The following is an 18,080-nucleotide window of genomic DNA, read 5'->3' on the forward strand; positions in this document are numbered from 1 at the left end:
TCCAGAGCTCAACACGCTTCATCAGGAGTGAGATTACAGAGGCTAATCCTTCAGACTCAGCAGGTCAGGATGCAATTAGCAAGCCTCATTAAGGGATCAGCTCTCACGTCCGGGTCTTGAGTACTGACACTAAGTTAAGCCACAGACAAGTTGGGCTGATTAAGGAAGCAAGAAACTGGCCACAGGCCAAGATTTCACCTTCAAACAGCCCCACACTGAATGTACTTGGAGGTGGCTCTGATAGACAGAGTGGTTGGCAGCAAAGAGGGTTGGGCGTGTGTGTGTGTGTGTGTGTGCGCGCGCGTGTGTGTGTTTGGTTGTGTTCACAGCTCTAAATGCATGTTTCATCAAAAGGCAATTTCCTAGCTTGAAAATCTCTGCCAACTGCTTGGTATGAAATAATTTTTTACACTTTGCAAGCACACTCCACTCTGCCATGTGGGAGTTGTCCTGTGCCAAGCGAACATCCTTCCCCACACTCCCCAGCTCAGCTGACACTGCAGTGCCCTCATCAGCATGGAGGTGGCTACAGTACCCCAGTGCAGGTGGTGCCAAGGCTCTGCCTGGAATTCCTTCCTGAGAAGATTCCAGGCTTGATCCTCGTCTCCTTAGACAACCTACCAAAGACTGGTGGGGCTGTCAGGGAGTAGGAAGGATCTCCTTTCAAGTGTGGATCCCAGGCCCCCACTAGCTCCAATCTACACTCCACAAAGAAAGGTACCCCTGCGGTCTCCTGAAATGGGAGAGCCCCATCCCTCAGTCCTCAGACTCTCCCTCCCAGAACTTGCTGGGCAGGGAGAGAGGTAGTGGGCTGCTGCAGGAGAGGATCAGCTCTTCAGCCTGTGGCCAAGCTGCAGCTACCCCAGTTCAGGCTCCTTCCCTAGGGGGGTCTCATAGGAGAAGTGGTGTTAGGTTTTTTGTTTGTTTGTTCACTTTGAGACAGGGTCTCACTCCGGTTGCTCAGGCTGGAGTGCAGTGGTAAGTTCATAGCTCACTGCAGCCTCAACCTCCTGGGTCTCAAGCCATCCTCCCACCTCAGCCTCAGAAGTAGCCAGGAGTACAGGTAGGCACCACCATGCTTAGCTAGTTTTAGTTTTGTTTAGTTGTTTTTTGTTTGTTTGTTTTTGAGACAGAGTCTCACTCTATTGCCCAGGCTGGAGTACAGTTGCACAATCTCAGCTCACTGCAACCTCCACCTCCTGGTCCAAGGGATTCTCATGCCTCAGCCTCCCAAGTAGTTGGGACTACAGGCATGCACCATCACACCTGGCTAATTTTTGTAAACTTTTTTCTTTAGTAGAAACGGTGTTTTGCCATGTTGCCCAGGCTGGTCTTGAACTCCTGGCCTCAAGTGATCCACCTGCCTCAGCCTCTCAAAGTGCTAGGATTACAGGTGTGAGCCACTGCGCCTGGCCAGTTTTTATATGTTTTGTGGAGACAGGGTTTCACCACATTGCCCAGGCTAGTCTTGAACCCCATCAGCCCACCTTGGCCTCCCAAAGTGCTGGGATTACAGATGTGAGCCACCAGGTCCCGCTGAGGTATGTTTTTCCCCATGTCCAGTGTTAAAAAAGCCATGAAGCTGAATGAACTTGGCTAAAATATATCACTCCTGATACTGACATACAAAGGAATTCACTATCATGTATTTTTTCTTTCTTCTTTCTTTTTTCATGAGGCCAAATTGACTAAAATAATAATTTAGAATGACAATTTTTAGACAAATGAGACATAAACTTTGGCTAAGTCTAAAGTGCTTTAAAAGCCCCTGAAACTAGTTATTTCTATTTCCCAGCTATTTATCTTTATCCCTAAAATTATGTTGGTTTTGTGAACAAATATTTTATTACTTCTGCTGATACTCCTATTCCCTAGCCTGTGAGATTGAAAAAGTGAACGTGTGGGTCAAGGGAAGGGTTCATTAGGTTAGGGGGAGTAGGGCAGAAAAAGGGCCTGAGAAGACACTCTCCTCCACTGAGACGTGTCTGTCAGCTGCCCTCAGCATGAGTTCAACAGGCTTGGCAAGTCACAAAGGCAAACAAAAGAAAATCTCTAAGCAAATGAACACAGAAACAGAAAACCAAATACCTCATGTTCTTACTTACAAGTGGGAGCTAAACATTGAGTACACACAGACACAAAGAAGAAAATAGGCACAGGGGACTACTTGAGGAAGGAGGGAGGGAGAAGGGTGAGGGTCAAAAAACTACCTATTATAAGTTCTGTGCCCACTACCAGGGTGATGAAATACTCTGTGTACCAAACCTCCACAATGTGCAATTTGCCCATGTAACAAACCTGCACATGTACCCTCTAAACCTAAAATGAAAGTTGTAAAGAAAAAAATCTCTGTCTCTCTCTCACACACACACATACAAACACATGAGGATACCAAAATAACAGTGACACTTACCAGATCCTGAAATGCACATTGTAACAGAGGTAGACCCATGGTAAACTTCACTCTCTGAACTGTCAAAGCTCTCATTTCATCCAAACTTAAATCATACCTGTGAAGAAAAGATACAAAATAAGACAGCCAATAGTTGGTGACTGAGAGGAAGCTGTGGGTGCTTTGATCCCAGGCTCATCTAGAGAAGCTGTGTCCATTGTAGCGCTTGTTTGATACTGTGCACACTGTGTGTGTTACACTGACTGAGTGTTCAATCCAGCCAGGCACAGGCACAGGGAGGGAGAGAAAGAAGGATTTCCTGACAAAAAAAAAAAAAAAACGTCTTTTTTTTTTTTTTTTGAGATGGGGTCTCGCTCTGTTGCCCAGGCTGGAGTGAGGTATTGTGATCTCAGCTCACAGCAACCTCTGCCTTCTGGGTTCAAGTGATTCTCCTGCCTCAGCCTCCCAAGTAGCTGGACTACAGGCACCTGCCAACACACCCATCTAATTTTTGTTTGTATTTTTAGTAGAGACAGAGTTTCACACACTGGCCAGACTGGTCTCGAGCTCCTAGCCTTGTGATCCTGCCTTGGCCTCCCAAAGTGCTGGGATTATAAGCATGAACCCCCACGCCCAGCCAAGACCATCTTAAAACAAGACTGCAGCACCTCCTGCTCTGCAGGGCATTGAAGGTTGTCTGAGATGACTTAAAGCAGTATTTGGGAGATGGGGGAGAGGAAGTGACCTGTGTATTACAAGAAGTGGACTGTGGTGGCCGTAAGAATTGCCGCTCAGGGTTGCCTTTGAGAGAACCTGCCTCCAGCTACCACACCTTTGAATTAACAGAGTAATTGTTAAGTATGTTCACCACAAGGCTGCTCATCCCTTGGCTGCTCCCAGCTGATGATGGTTGAGCTTCGCAAGTTTCTAGAGTCAGGCCATGCCTGCCCAGGAGATGACCTGCTCTGGGACCCCCACTTTCCTGCAGAGACTTTGTCATCATTGCACTGTGGTCTGAGCCTTTCCCTGCTCAAACTTTTCCTCCTCCTCTCTTTTCAAGGAGGCCAGACCGAACGCCTTTGTTCTGAGGGTTCTCTCCACCAATCTAGCTCCCTCCCACTTAACCTTCACAAGTGTTTTCTCACATTAAATTTCTTCACATCTAACCCCATCTTGGCCCCTACTTCTCAATGAACCTAAACTGACATAGAAGGAGAGGTTCCTCCTTAGCCACCTAAAATGTTTCATGCAAAGCACAGCCTGAGCCTGGAAGACCTCACTCAGGTTTGATTTCAGAGCTAGAGGATATGAAATGGATGGCTTAACAATAGAAAACCTTCTTGGGGATACCCACCCTACAATAGAAAAACACCAGAGCAAAACACACCCATCTTCCTCTCCTTCAGTTTCAGTGGGACATTGCTCTTCCTCTCTACCCCATAATCCTCCAAAAGCAGGAGGGGGTGCTCCAATTCCTCTCTGCAAGGCTGAAAGGGGAGTTCATCTTCCACCTCTTGACTTGTATAGCAGATGGAGTGTCTGAGTTCCCTACCTGGTGCACACCTTGGTGGGCCAAGTAGGGAGCTGATCTTCTATCTCCTGCCCAGCAAAAGCAGATGGTGCCAGGGTAACATTAGTGGAGTCCAGTGGTAGCCATCTGTACCCAGCAACAACAAGGCCTAGCAAGGAGATGGGAGGTAAGTCTAGTCACACCCTGCTTCACACCAACACCCTATCAGCAGGATACAATGGGAAGCTGAGACTCCACCCCTACTTGGTATTGACAAGGAAAAAGGAGGTGATAGGAGAAAGGGTCAGTTGGCACTTGATTCACTCCTCTCCTTCCCTGATGTCATTAGTGCCCAGAGATAACTGAGCTTCCATCCCAAACTGGTAACAAAAAGTGATGTGGGTCAGCCTTCAACTTCCCCCTTCCTGGTGGCAGCTCAGCCCAGTGAGAGGGAGATGATCTCACATCCTCATTTGAAGGCAACTGAGGTAGTGAGATTCAATGCCCTACTTCAGTTGAGTAGATGTCAGCAGGGCCAAAGAGGGGAGCTGAACTTCTACTCCATACATTTTCAACAACTGTAAGTCAGCTCAACAGGAAGCTGAATATACATGGCTATCAGAACATCCCAATATACCTCAACAAGGGATTCCCTGCTAAAAAATATTCAATCAATCTCAAGCCACATAATAAAATATCCAAAATGTCCAGGACACAATAAAAAATTGCACATCATACCAAGAACCATCAGAACACATAGAAAGACTTTACTAGGAACCATCACAGCAACAAGGAACATCACAACATGAATGATAAAGAAATCAACAGATACCAACACCAAGATTAATCAGACATTGGAATTATCTGATAAAGATTTTAAAGCAACCATCATACCAATGCTTTAATAAGCAATTTTAATTTATCTTGAAATAAATGTGGAAAAAAACCAGAAAATTGTACCAAAGAAGTAAAAGTTATAGAAAAAATAAAATGGAAATTGTAGAACTGAAAAATATGAAAACCACACCTTTGAATTAACAGAGTAATTGTTAAGTATGTTCACCACAAGGCTGCTCATCTCCTGGCACAACCAAATTGGCTTAAAATCTGGCTTAACCAAATTTTTTAAATCTCACTATATGAAGTCAAGAATACAGCATAGATGATGGAATGGTGATAGAATCAGTGAATAGAATAGTGACAGAATAGAATCAGTAAACCTGATGACAGATTGCTTTGTTCTAAACGTAAGTCCTTCAAAATTCATATGTTGAATCCTAATCACCAAGCTGATTATATTAGAAAGTAGGGGTTCTCGTAGATGATTAGGTCATGAGTACTTCACCCTTATGAATGAGATTTACGTCCTTACAAAAGAGGTCTCAGAAAGCTGCCTTAATCCTCCCACTATGTTAGGACATGGCAAGAAGGCACCATTTATGAACTAGAAATCAAAACACTCACCAGACACTAAAGCTTCTAGTACCTTGATCTTGGACTTCCCAGCCTCCAGAACATGAAAAACAAGTTTGATATTTAAAGGCAACATTATCTATGACATTTTATTACAGACTAGAACACAAATCAATAGAATTTGTCCAATCTGAACAACAAAAAAAAATATAGACTGAAAAAGAAGGCAACTATTTCTTAGGAATATTTGAGACAATAGCAACAGAGCCAACATGCATATCTTCAGTTTCAGAAGACAAACAGAGAGAGATTGGAAAAGTAGTATAAGATATAATAAAATAAAATAAAAGAAAAAGAAAAAAAAAAAGAAGATATAATAGTTAAAAACTTCCCCTACTGGTAAAAGACATAATGAACCTACAGGTTCAATAAGATGAGCAAATAATTCGCTAATTGCAAAGAAGCCCAGGTCAAGAAACATCATATTAAATTTCTGAAAACTAAAACCAGGGAAAAAATCTTGAAAGCAGCTAGAGAGAAATGATGCATTACTTATAGGGAAAAACCAATTGGAATGACAGCAGATTTCTCACTGGAAACTATAGAGGCCAGAAATAAGTAGCTCAACATTTTTCAGATACTGAGACAGAATAACTGTCAAGGACAAATTTTATATTCAGTGAAGATATCCTTCAGGAATGAAGAAGAAGAAGAATAAAAACCTTCTCAGGCAAAAAAAAAAAAAAAAATCTAAGAGAATGTTTGCCAGCAAGGTGACTTTTAAAGAATGGCTAAAGGTAGTTCTCTAAACAGACAGGAAATGATAGGAGAAGAAGGACAGAACTTTCAGAAAAGAAAGAACATAATAATGAGTAAAAACATTGTAAACTAGATTACTTATTATGCATTTTTAATAGACTGTTTTTAGAGCAATTTTAGGCTCACTGCAAAACTGAGTAGAAGGTACACAGATTTCCCATATAGTTCCCACCCCAACTTGTGCATAGCCTCCCTTACTATCAAAATCCCCCACCAGAGTGGTATATTTATTACAGCTGATGAACATGCATTACCCATCATTATCACCCAAGTTCATACTTTGCATTAGGGTCCACTCTTAGAATTGTACATTCTGTGGGTCTGGATAAATTTATAATTACATGTATCTACTATTGTAGTATATACAGAGTAGCTTCACTGCCCTAAAAATCCTCTGTGCCATGCCTCCCCAAACCCCTGGCAGCCACTGATCTTTTTACTGTCTCCATAGCTTTGCCTTGTCTAAGATGTCATGCAGTTGAAATAACGCAGTATGCAGGCTTTTGGATTGTCTTCATTCACTTAGTAAATACCTTTAAGTCTCCATGTTTTTTTCATGGCTTGATACCTCATTTCTTTTTAGCCCTAAATAATATTCCATTGCCTGGAGGTGCCACCCTTATTTATCCATTCAACTACTGATTGACATCTTGGTTACTTCTAAGTTTGGGAAATTATGAATAGACTTGCTATAAATATCCATGTGCAGGTTTCTGTGTGCACACAAGTTTTCCATTCCTTTGGGTAAATACCAAAGAAAATGATTACTGAACCATGTGGTAAGAAATCACCAAAATGTCTTCCAAAATAGCTATACCATTTTGCATTCTTACCAGCAATGAATAAGACTTCTTGTTGTCAGCATTTAGGGTTGTCAGTGTTCTGGATTTTGGCCATCTTAACAGACACATAATGGCACCTCATTGTTGTTTTAATGTGTTTTGCCCTAATGACATATGATGTTAAGCATTTTTAATATGCTCATTTGCCTGTTATACATCTTCTTTGGTGAGGTGTCCGTTAAGGTTTTGGCCCAGTTTTGATGAGGCCCATTTTTTGATGAAGTTGTTTTCTTATTGTTGAGTTTAAAATGTTATTTGTATATTTTGAATAACAGTCTTTGATTAGATGTATCTCACAATCCATGGCTTGTCTTTTCATTCTTTTGACATTGTTTTTCACAGAGCAGAGAATTTTCATTTTAATAAAATTTAATTTACCAATTCTTTCTTTCATAGATCATGGCTTTGGTGTTGTATCTAAAAAGTCATTACCAAATACAAAGTCATATGGACTTTCTTCTAGATCGTCTAGGAGTTTTATGGTTTTACATTTTACATTTAGGCCTGTGATCCACTTTGAGTTACTTTTTGTGAAGGGTGTAAGGTCTATGTGTAGATTTATGCGGGGGGGTTTTGTATGCTGATGTCCCGTTGTTATAGCAGCATTGGTTGAAAAAGCTATCTTTTCTCCATTATATTGTTTTTGCTCCTTTTTCAAAGGTCAGTTGATTATATTTATGCAAATCAATTTCTGGACTTTCTATTCTGTTTCATTTATCTATTTGTCTGTTTTTTCATCAACACTATACTGTCTTAATTACTGTAGATTTGTAGTAAGTCATGAAACCAGTAGTGTCAGTCCTCCAACTTTGTTCTTCTTCTTCAGTTTTGTATTGGCTATTGTGAGTCTTTTGCCTCTCCTACTAGGCTTTAGAATCAGTTTGTTGATATCCGTAAAATAACTTGCTCAGATTTTGATTGTGGTGACATTTAATCTATAGATCAAGTTGGACAGAACTGACATCTTAACACTATTGACTTTCCTCTCCATGAACATAGAATATCCCACCATTTAATTAGTGATTTTTTTCATTCATGACTTTTTGAAATAATATTTAATGTCTAAAGCAAAAATTATAAAGCCATCTGATGTGGTGCTCTGTGTAGATTGAAGAAACACTTCAAACACTTTGGCCAGGGGCAGTAACTCATGCCTGTAATCCAAGCACTGTGGGAGACTGAGGTGGACAGATTGCTTAAGCCCAAAAGTTTGACACCAGCCTGGGCAATGTGGCAAAATCCTATCTCTACTAAAAATACAAAAAAATCAGCTGGATGTGGTGGTGTGCATGTGTAGTCCCAGCTACTTGGGAGGCTGATGTAGGAGGATTGCTTGAGCCCAGAAGGCAGAGGTTGCAGTGAGCCAAGATCACACCACTGCACTCCAGACTGAGTGACAGAGTGAGACTCTGTCTCAAATTTTTTAAAAAAGGACCAAAAAATTATATTTTAAAATTGGAATGGTAAAGGGAACTAAATGAAAGTTAGGTTTCTATACTTCACTCAAGTGGTAGCACAACACTAGTAAACTATGATAAGTTACGTATGTGCTGTAATACTGCAAGCAACCACTAAGAAAATATAGAATGTGATATACTCTAAAACACAATAAATAAGTAAAGATGGTAACCTAAAATATGTTCAAATAACCCACAGGAAGGTAAGAAAACAAATAAAATAGATAAATGAGAAACAGAAGAAACAAATAATAAAGTAGAAGATTTAAACATTCACATACCAATAATTACCCTAAATTTAAATGACTTAAATACCACAATTAAAAGACAAAAATTGGTAAAATGAATTTTTTTAAAGTCTAAAAATATGCTGTCTGCAAGAAATCCATTTCAAATATAATGACATAGGCAAATTGAAAGCTAAAAGATGAAAAAAGTTAAGCCATGTGAATGCTAATCAAAAAGAAAACAGAAGTTGGTATATTTATATCAGATAGGGTAGACGTCAGAAAAAAGAACATCACTAAAGACAGCAAAAGACATTATAAAAGGACCAATCCACAAAGAAGACATAACAATCCTAAATGTGTACATACCAAACAACAAAGCCTCAAAATATATATAACAAAAACTGATAAATCGTAAGATGCAGCAGTCTAAGACCAATCAGAAGATAGAAATAACAGAATAGGTTAAACAGATAAAGTTTAATACAAAGTATTACTATGATAAAATAATCACTTTAAGATATAGGGAAATTCCATATGGTAACCTCACACTGAGAGAGAGCACCTAAAAAAGGGAAAAAGTTGGAAGAGATACAGATCTCATTAGAAGAGATATGGTTCAGCCCACCAAACAGCAGAGAAGTTAACTGATTTGGCCAGGCCAGAGTTGTTCTGGAGTTTCTGGGATAACAACAAACCATCCTTACAAATGCAGATGGGGAAGCAAATCATCAGCGACTGGTGGTATGGGTGTATAGTAGGATGGCAGGCATCAATGTAGACAGCAGGCCTTTAGAGCACATAGGCCACCTGGGAGCTTGCAAAGATGTAAGCTCAGATAAAGTTTAGCTTCAGCCTGATTCCATGGGGAGCACTGGAAAATAAATGGCATCACAGAGTTGTCCCACTCTCTCAGTCATTTATTGCAAGGTACTCCCAAGGAGAAAGCATAACCTCAGGTATTTTCAGAGAAGGTAACTCCCATAATCAATGACAATTCAAAGGAGAAATGTTCATTTGGGGGTTGATATTAACCAGCATTCCCAGAACCAGTAGATGGGTATGCAAGCCTAGTAAAGGGATCTTGGGTGTGGGTGTCAACAGCAATTGCTACAGCAGCTGACTAAAGAAGCTAGGGAAAAAATAACACATTAAATTAAAGAAAAAAGAATAAATTTTTCTTTAAAAAAAGTAATCAGAAAACAGAAAAAGTAGTAACTAATAAATCCAAAAGCTGTCTCTTTGAAAGCAACAACCACAAGAGGTTGTTGTTGAATATTGTTCTGGTGGTATTAGCCAATGCAATCAAGGGAAAAAATTAGAGACATCAAAATTGGAAAGGAACAAGTAACACTATTGCTATTTGCAGATGCACGTAGCAGGTTGATTTATTGATGACACCTGTGCTTCATCTCTCCTTGACTCTTGCTCTTTGACACTCCAGTTCTCATTTAAGAGGCAGGGTCTATTTTCCTACTTCTTTAATCTGGGCTTAGCCAATGGAACATGCTTTGGCCGTTAAAATACTGGTAGACCTGAGAAAAGCAAACACTTGGGTAAGTGCTTATGCATTTTCCTATCTGTCTTGATTCACGTGAATGCCAATAAAAAAAAAAAGTATCATATCCTGTGATGTTCATGGGAATATCCCTGAGTTAAGCTAAAAATATGCCGACCCTACCCTGCTTGGGGGGTAATATAAGGTAAGAGATATGTAAGAACAGCTCACTTGTCTCGGCCATAGCCATCCTACACCAACCTACCTCTAGGCAACCCTCAAATATGTGGGAGTCCAACCAAGGTCAAAAGAACTGTCTATCCAATTCACGGCTGACTAAAATACATGAATGAGTTAAGACCAGAAGGTCCTCCCAGTCATGCACAGATGCACGAACAGTAATAAAAAGCTGTCATTTTAAGCTACTATATACTGCATTATAGCTAACTATAATATGATTGTACACCTGGAAGCCCCCAAGACAGCGAACTAACAACTCCTACAAAAATAAGAGATTCAACAAAGGATACACAATAAATCAAGAGCTTTTATAAAGATACATTAAAAACCAGTTAGAAAATGCATGAAGGAAACTATCCCACTTGCAAAAGAAATAAAACAAAATAAAAATATAGTTTAGAATACATTTTTTAAATTTACAGAACTTAGATGAAAAAACTTTCATCTAAGTACATCTAAAGAACACAAGAGAAGACTTGGACAAATAGAAATGTGTGCCATGTTTTTTAATAGAAGACAATATCATAACAAAATCAATTCTACTTATGTTAATTCATACATTAAACATAATCCAAATAACAATGCCAACAAGTGATTTTAAAATTCATATATAAAAAGAAACAAAAATAGGAAAACTCTAAACTCAGGGAAGTATGATATTTTCAGACAATAAGATGTGTGGCAAGATTGGCAAGCTGGATAAAAAGCCAAGACCCATCAGTATGTTGTCTTCAAGAGACCTATGTCATGTACAAAGACACACAAGCTCAAAATAAGGGGATGAAGAAAAATTTACCAAGCAAATGGAAAACAGAAAAAAATCAGGGGTTGCAATCCTAGTTTCTGGGAGAAAAAAAAAAACAGACTTTCAACCAACAAAGATTAAAAAAAGACAAAGAAGGCCATTACATAATGGTAATGGGTTCAATTCAACAAGAAGAGCTAACTATCCTAAAACACATATGCATCCAACACAGGAGCACCCAGATTCATAAAGCAAGTTCTTAGAGACCTACAAAGAGACTTAGACTCCCACACAATAATACTAGGAGACTTTATGCCTCCACTGACAATATTAGACAAATCATCAAGACAGAAAATTAGCAAAGATATTTAGGGCCTAAACTCAGCTCTAGATCAAGTTGACCTGATAGATATCTACAGAACTCTCCACCCAAAAACAACAAAATATACATTCTTCTCAACACTACATGGCACTTACTCTAAAATTGATCACATATTTGGAAGAAAAACATTCCTTAGCAAATGCAAAGGAACTAAACTCATAACAGTCTCTCAGACTACAGTGCAATCAAATTAGAATTCAAGATTAAGAAATTCACTTAAAACCACACAACTACAGGAAACTGAACAACCCTCTCCTGAATGAGTCTTGGGTAAATAATGAAATTAAGGCATAAATCAAGAAGTTCTTTGAAACTAATGAGAACAAAGAGAGGATGTACCAGAATCTCTGTGACACAGCTAAAGCATTGTTAAGAGGAAAATTTATAGTACTACATGCCCACATCAAAAAGCAGAAAGATCTGAAGTTAACACCTAACATCTTAACCAAAAGAGCAAGAGAACCAAAAGCAATAAACTCCCAAAGCTAGCAGAAGACAAGAAAAAACTAAGATCAGAGCTGAACTGAAGGAGACAGAGACATGAAAAATCTTTCAAAAAAATCAATGAATCCAGGAGCTAGTTTTTTGAACAAATTAATAAAATAGATAGACCACTAGCTAGACTAATAAAGAAGTTAGAAGAATCAAATAAACTCAATCAGAAATGATAAAGGGATATCACTACTGACAAATATACAAACAAACCATCAGAGAATGGCCATACTGCACCAAATAATGTAGATTCAATGTTTTTCACATTAAACTCTCATTACCATTCTTCACAGAATTAGAAAAAAAAAAAACTATTTTGAAATTCATATGGAACCAAAAAAGAGCCCAGATAGCCAAGACAATCCTAAGCAAAAGAAACAATGCTGGAAGCATCACACTACCTGACTTCAAACTATACTACAAGGCTATAGTAACTAAAACAGCCTGGTACTGGTACAAGAACAGACACATAGACCAATGGAACTGAATAAAAAAGTGCAAAAGTCTCAGAAATAAGACTTCACACCTACAAGTATCTGATCTTTAACGAACCTGACAAAAACAAGCAATGGGGAAAGGACTCCCAATTTAATAAATGGTGCAGGGAGAGCTGGCTAGCTATAGGCAGAAAATTGAAACTAGACCCTTTCCTTACACCATATACAAAAATTAACTCAAGATGGATTAAAGATTTAAATATAAAACCCAAAATTATAAAAACCCTGGAAGAAACTCTAGGCAATACCATTCAGGACATAGGCATGAGCAAATATTTTATAATAAAGATGCCCAAAGTGACTGCAACAAAAGCAAAATTTGACAAATGGGATCTAATTAAACCGAAGAGCTTCTGGACAGCAAAAGAAACTATCATCAGAGTGAACAACCTACAGAATGGGCAATCTATCTATCTGACAAAGATCTAATATCCAGTCTACGAGGAACATAAACAAATTTACAAAAAACAAAAACAAATAACCCCATTAAAAGGTAGGCAAAAGACATGAACAGACACTTCTCAAAATCAGACATACATATGGCCAACAAACATGAAAAAGGTCTCAAAATCACTGATCATTAGAGAAATGCAAATCAAACAGCAAGATACTATCTCACATCAGTCAGAATGGTGATTATTAAAGTCAGAAAACAACAGATGCTGGTGAGGTTGCAGAGAACAAGGAACACTTTTACACTGTTGGTAAAAGTGTAAATTGGTTCAACCATTGTGGAAGACAGTGTGGCAATTCCTCAAGGACCTAAATGCAGAAATACCAATTGACCCTGCAGTTCCATTACTGGGTATATACCCAAAGGAATATAAATCATTCTATTACAAAGATACATGCATGCCTATGTTCACTGCAGCACTATCTACATTAGCAAAGATATGGAATAAACCTAAATGCCTATCAATGATAGATTGGATAAAGAAAATGTAGTATATATACACCATGGAATACTATGCAGCCATAAAAAGGAATGAGATCATGTTCTTTGCAGGGACATCGATGGAGTTGGAAGCCATTATCCTTAGCAAACTAATGCAGGAATAGAAAACAAAAACACTGCATGTTCTCACTTATAGGTGGGAGCTGAATGATGAGAACATATGGACATATGGTGAGGAACAATACACATTGGAGCCTGTCAGTAGGAAGTTGGAGGGAGGGAGAGCATCAGGAAGAATAGCTAATGGATGCTGGGCTCAACACCTAGATGATGAGATGATCTGTACAGCAAACCACCATGGCCCACATCTATCTATGTAACAAACATGCACATCCTGCACATGTACCCCTGAACTTAAAAAAATTTGAAGAAAAAATAAAAAGGGCAAATTTCTATTTAAAAAATTTTTTTAAAGATGTGTGATAAGGCCTTAGTAACTCAAATCATGCAAAACAGGCAGATAGACCAATAGAATAAAATAAAATATTGAGAAACAGAAGTAAATATATATGGAAATTTCATATATGTAAGACAAACCTGGTATATTAAATCATAGGAAAAACAAACATTATTGAAACTTTTAGCTGGGTAGCCAATTGGAAAAGAAAATTAAGTCAGATCCCCATTTCACACAATGTACCAGAATAAATTCCAAATAGATCAAAAATTTACATGAAGAAAAATAAAACCACAAAGTATTAAAACATGAATAATTATTTCATAATTTTAATTCAAAAAAATCTTTCTAAATATGACACAATATTTAGAAGCCATAAAGAAAAGACTGATAAATGTGACTAATAACAAAAATTTCTGCATGACGAAAAACACCATAAAGATAGTCAAAGGACAAATGACAAACTGAGACAAAATATTCATTACTGGTGTCATTGCAAAGAGGCCAATCCTCCTAATTAAAGAGCTCCTACAGTTCATTACAAACAGACCAAGTGGACGATCTATTTGAACAGATGGTCCACACCACACAATAGGAAATACAAATGGCATTTAAGCATCTTTTTAAAATCCCTGCTCGCAGGTGTAATAAAAGAAGCACAAATTAAAATTACACTCATACCAGTTTTTGCCTGTCAGATGAACAAAGTCCAGACAGTCTGATAACACACTCTTAAGGTTGGTAAGGTTGTGGGGAACAGATGCCCTAGCCCACGAGAGAGGGAGGGAATAAGGAAGGCAGGGTATAAACTGGTATAATCTCTACATATGGCAATTAGACAATATCAATAAAAATTAGAAATGAACCTACATTTTGGGGTTTTGTTGTTTGTTTTTGAGATGATGTCTCACTATGTTGCTCAGGCTGGACTCCAACTTGTAGGCGTAAGGAATACCCCTGCCTCAGCCCTCTGAGTAGCTAGAACTTCAAGTGCACACTGCTATCCTGGCTCTGAACCTACTTTTTGACTCAGCAGTTCTACTTCCAGAAACATGGTCCTTTGAATGTCTTCACACATGTTAGGAGCATGCAAAAGTATGGAACAATACAAGCTATGGAGCATTATATGTATATATACATATATACACTCCATATACACTCTTAGATGTGTTAAATTATAAATTCTGTAATCAAAAAGAAAAAATGTGAATCAAGAGAAACCTCAAAACAACAAAAATTAGATAGCACAGCCTGTGGGGTTCCATGAAGTAGATTACTGGGAAGATTCTGAAACACAAATTATTAGCTATTTCTTTACATTTCCATTTCAATAATTTTACTATAAAATAGCTGTTATTCATCTACTTTAAAATCCAAAATTCACACCTATTCTCACATTGTGAGGCTTCCTGCTCATAACAATAAACCTAATTAAATGGACAGGTGTCACATCCTAGTAATGATTTTGTGCAATCCATGCATAAAAGTAAGACATAATACATCTGTAGATGAAAGCCACTAATGTACAGATAATACATGCATCGGCCAAAAGCGCTGAAGAAATGATCAGAAGCTATAAAATAAACAGGACTTGGGTAGGCACAGTGGCTCACACCTTTAATCCTAGTACTTTGGGAGGATGAGGCGGGCAGATCAACTGAGGTCAGGAGTTGGAGACTAGACTGGCCAACATGACCAAACCCTGTTTCTACTAAAAATAGAAAAATAGAAACAATTAGCCAGGTATGGTGGTGGGAGCCTGCAATTCAGCTACTCGGGAGACTGAGACAGGAGAATCGCTTGCACCCAGGAGGTGGAGGTTGCAGTGAGCGGAGATCGTGCCACTGCACTCCAGCCTGGGCAATAGACAGAGACTCAACCTCAGGGAAGAAAAAAAAAAAAAAGCGGGGGAGCCTTAAGTAAACTGGGCTATTACTAAACAGCTCTCACTATTAACACCCGAGTTCCTTATATCAAATAAATTTCTCAACAGAGACAGGTTAGACATTTTAATTACAGGTCTATTCTCATTCCCACTCCCAAAATGCCCTACCAGGGATGAGAATAATGCTATGTGGGCAGAAATACTGATTAACAAGACACACATTGCTTGCATACGTGTGTATTTTGTAAAATTTCTTTAAAGACATGTTAGAAACTAACAGTTTTTACCTTTTGGATACATGGGGTGGAGGTGGGAAAACTGAGTAGATGGGAAACAGTACGGTTTTTTTAATGCTTTCTGACTTATGAACCAAGTTAAAATAACACCTATTCTAAATAAATGTTTCAATTTTATTTTAAATTGTACAGTTAAAAACAACCACTAGATGGAGCATGCTCCTCATTTGAACTGCTCCTGTAATAAATTCACAAAGAAATTAAAGCTGGATAAAAAAGTATTCTGGCAACTCCCTAGCTGAAAGCTTGAATATCAGTTTATCATAATAATAATATCTAAATTGCTAACACTGTTTGAGCAAACAGGTGACAATCTGCCATGGAAAAATCAGGATTTTAGAAACATGTCCTTATGCTCCAATCTCCTAAGCAACAGGCATAGTTGTGTATTTTCTGTTTTCAAACATAAACCTAGGCATATTTAGCAATCTTGGTAGTTTTCCTCAAATACCATCTGTTTAACAATGGCATATAAAATCATAAACTGATTTTTTGACAGGTGCTCAGCTATAATGTCTCTTTTCTGTCTCCTTAGGTGTCTAAGAAATGGAGATCAGGCAAATATTAGTGTTCCTAGACCTTAGGCTGCAGGCAGAGGCCCCACTGCATGGCATCAGTGCTGGGGGTGGGAGTCAGGCCTCACATGTGAGGGACATCTGGGGACAGCTGTTGGAGCAGTGATGAGGTCCAGAGAGGGCCCAGCTCTGCCCAGCAGCTCCACCGTCATCTGACTTTCCTATTGGTGTTCTGTGTAGGATTCAGGTTGTAAAATGGTCCCATAAAGAAGAACAAGCCTGAAAACCTCTGAGCTAAAGCAGGCCACCAGCAAGAACTGAGGGAAAAGATACTAGTGGGGAGAGAGAGAGAGACCTCTCCAGGAAGCCTGGCAAGGTAGCAAAACAAATGCTGACCATACCGAGTGTTAACAAGCATGCTGAGCAACTAGACCTCTCATTCACTGGAGGCAGGAATGTAAAATGGAACAACTACTCTAGAAAAGTTTGATAGTTTGTTATGAAGTTAAACATAGACTTTTCATGTGCAATCTCGCTCCCAGGTGTACACCCTAGTAGAAATTCTTTGTTTACAAAAATTATTTTTAAAACCTGTACATGAATGTTTATAGCAGCTTTATTTGCAATCATCAAAAACTGGAAATAATCCAAATGTCACTGGCAAATGGATAAACAAACTGTGGTACATCTATACAATGGAATACTACTCAACAAGTAAAAGGAATGAACCACTTACTCACATAACTTGGTTAGATCACAATAACCTGGATAGGGCATTGTGTTGGGTGAAAAAAAAGCCAATCCCAAAACAGTTACATATTATGTAATGCCAATTTCATAAACTTTCAAAATGATAAAAATTATGGTAATGGAGAATATATCAGTGGCTGCCAGGGGTTAGGGCAGTGGGAAGTCTGACTCTGAAGGGAAAACACAGGGAAGTTTCTTTGTTACGTTGTGTGCCCTGATTTTGGTGTTGGTCACACAGTACTACATAGGGGATAAACTCTCATAGAACTAGGCTGGGCATAGTGGCTCACACCTGTAATCCCAGCACTGAGAGGCCAAGGCAAGAGAATTGCTTGAGCCTAGGAGTTCCAGACCAGCCTGGCAACAAGAGGCCCCTTCTCTACAAAAAAATTTAAAAATTACCCAGGTATGGTGGTGCACGTCTATAGTCCTAGCTACTTGGGAGGATGAGATTGGAGGGTCACTTGCCCCCAGGATGTTGAGGCTACAGTGAGCCAAAATCATGCCACTGCACTCCAGCCTGGGTGACAGAGTGAGACTGTATCTCAAAAAAAAAAAAAAAAATCATAGAACTATACACATACACACATAAGAGGATACACAAATGACCACCAAGCACACAAGAAAGTGCTCAACATCATCGGGCATCATAGAAATACAAATTAAAGCCACAATTAAATAATAGTACATACCTATTCAAACAGCTAAATTTTTAAAAATAATGATAACACCAGATTTTGACAAAGACATGGAGCAATTATAATTGTC

At 38.8% G+C, this 18,080-nt stretch overlaps 1 protein-coding gene across 1 annotated transcript in view; it reads right to left on the reverse strand.

Annotated features, from left to right (window-relative positions):
* Positions 1–18,080, reverse strand: part of ACOXL (acyl-CoA oxidase like) — a 376,563-nt gene that overhangs the window by 336,368 nt on the left and 22,115 nt on the right. The window contains 1 exon segment of the mRNA XM_032243751.1: positions 2,414–2,510. Coding sequence (XP_032099642.1) covers positions 2,414–2,510 — 97 coding nt within the window.

The sequence above is a fragment of the Sapajus apella genome, unplaced genomic scaffold (genome assembly GCF_009761245.1).
Source record: "Sapajus apella isolate SASKATOON/1434 unplaced genomic scaffold, GSC_monkey_1.0 scaffold52, whole genome shotgun sequence".
NCBI classification, from domain to species: domain Eukaryota; kingdom Metazoa; phylum Chordata; class Mammalia; order Primates; family Cebidae; genus Sapajus; species Sapajus apella.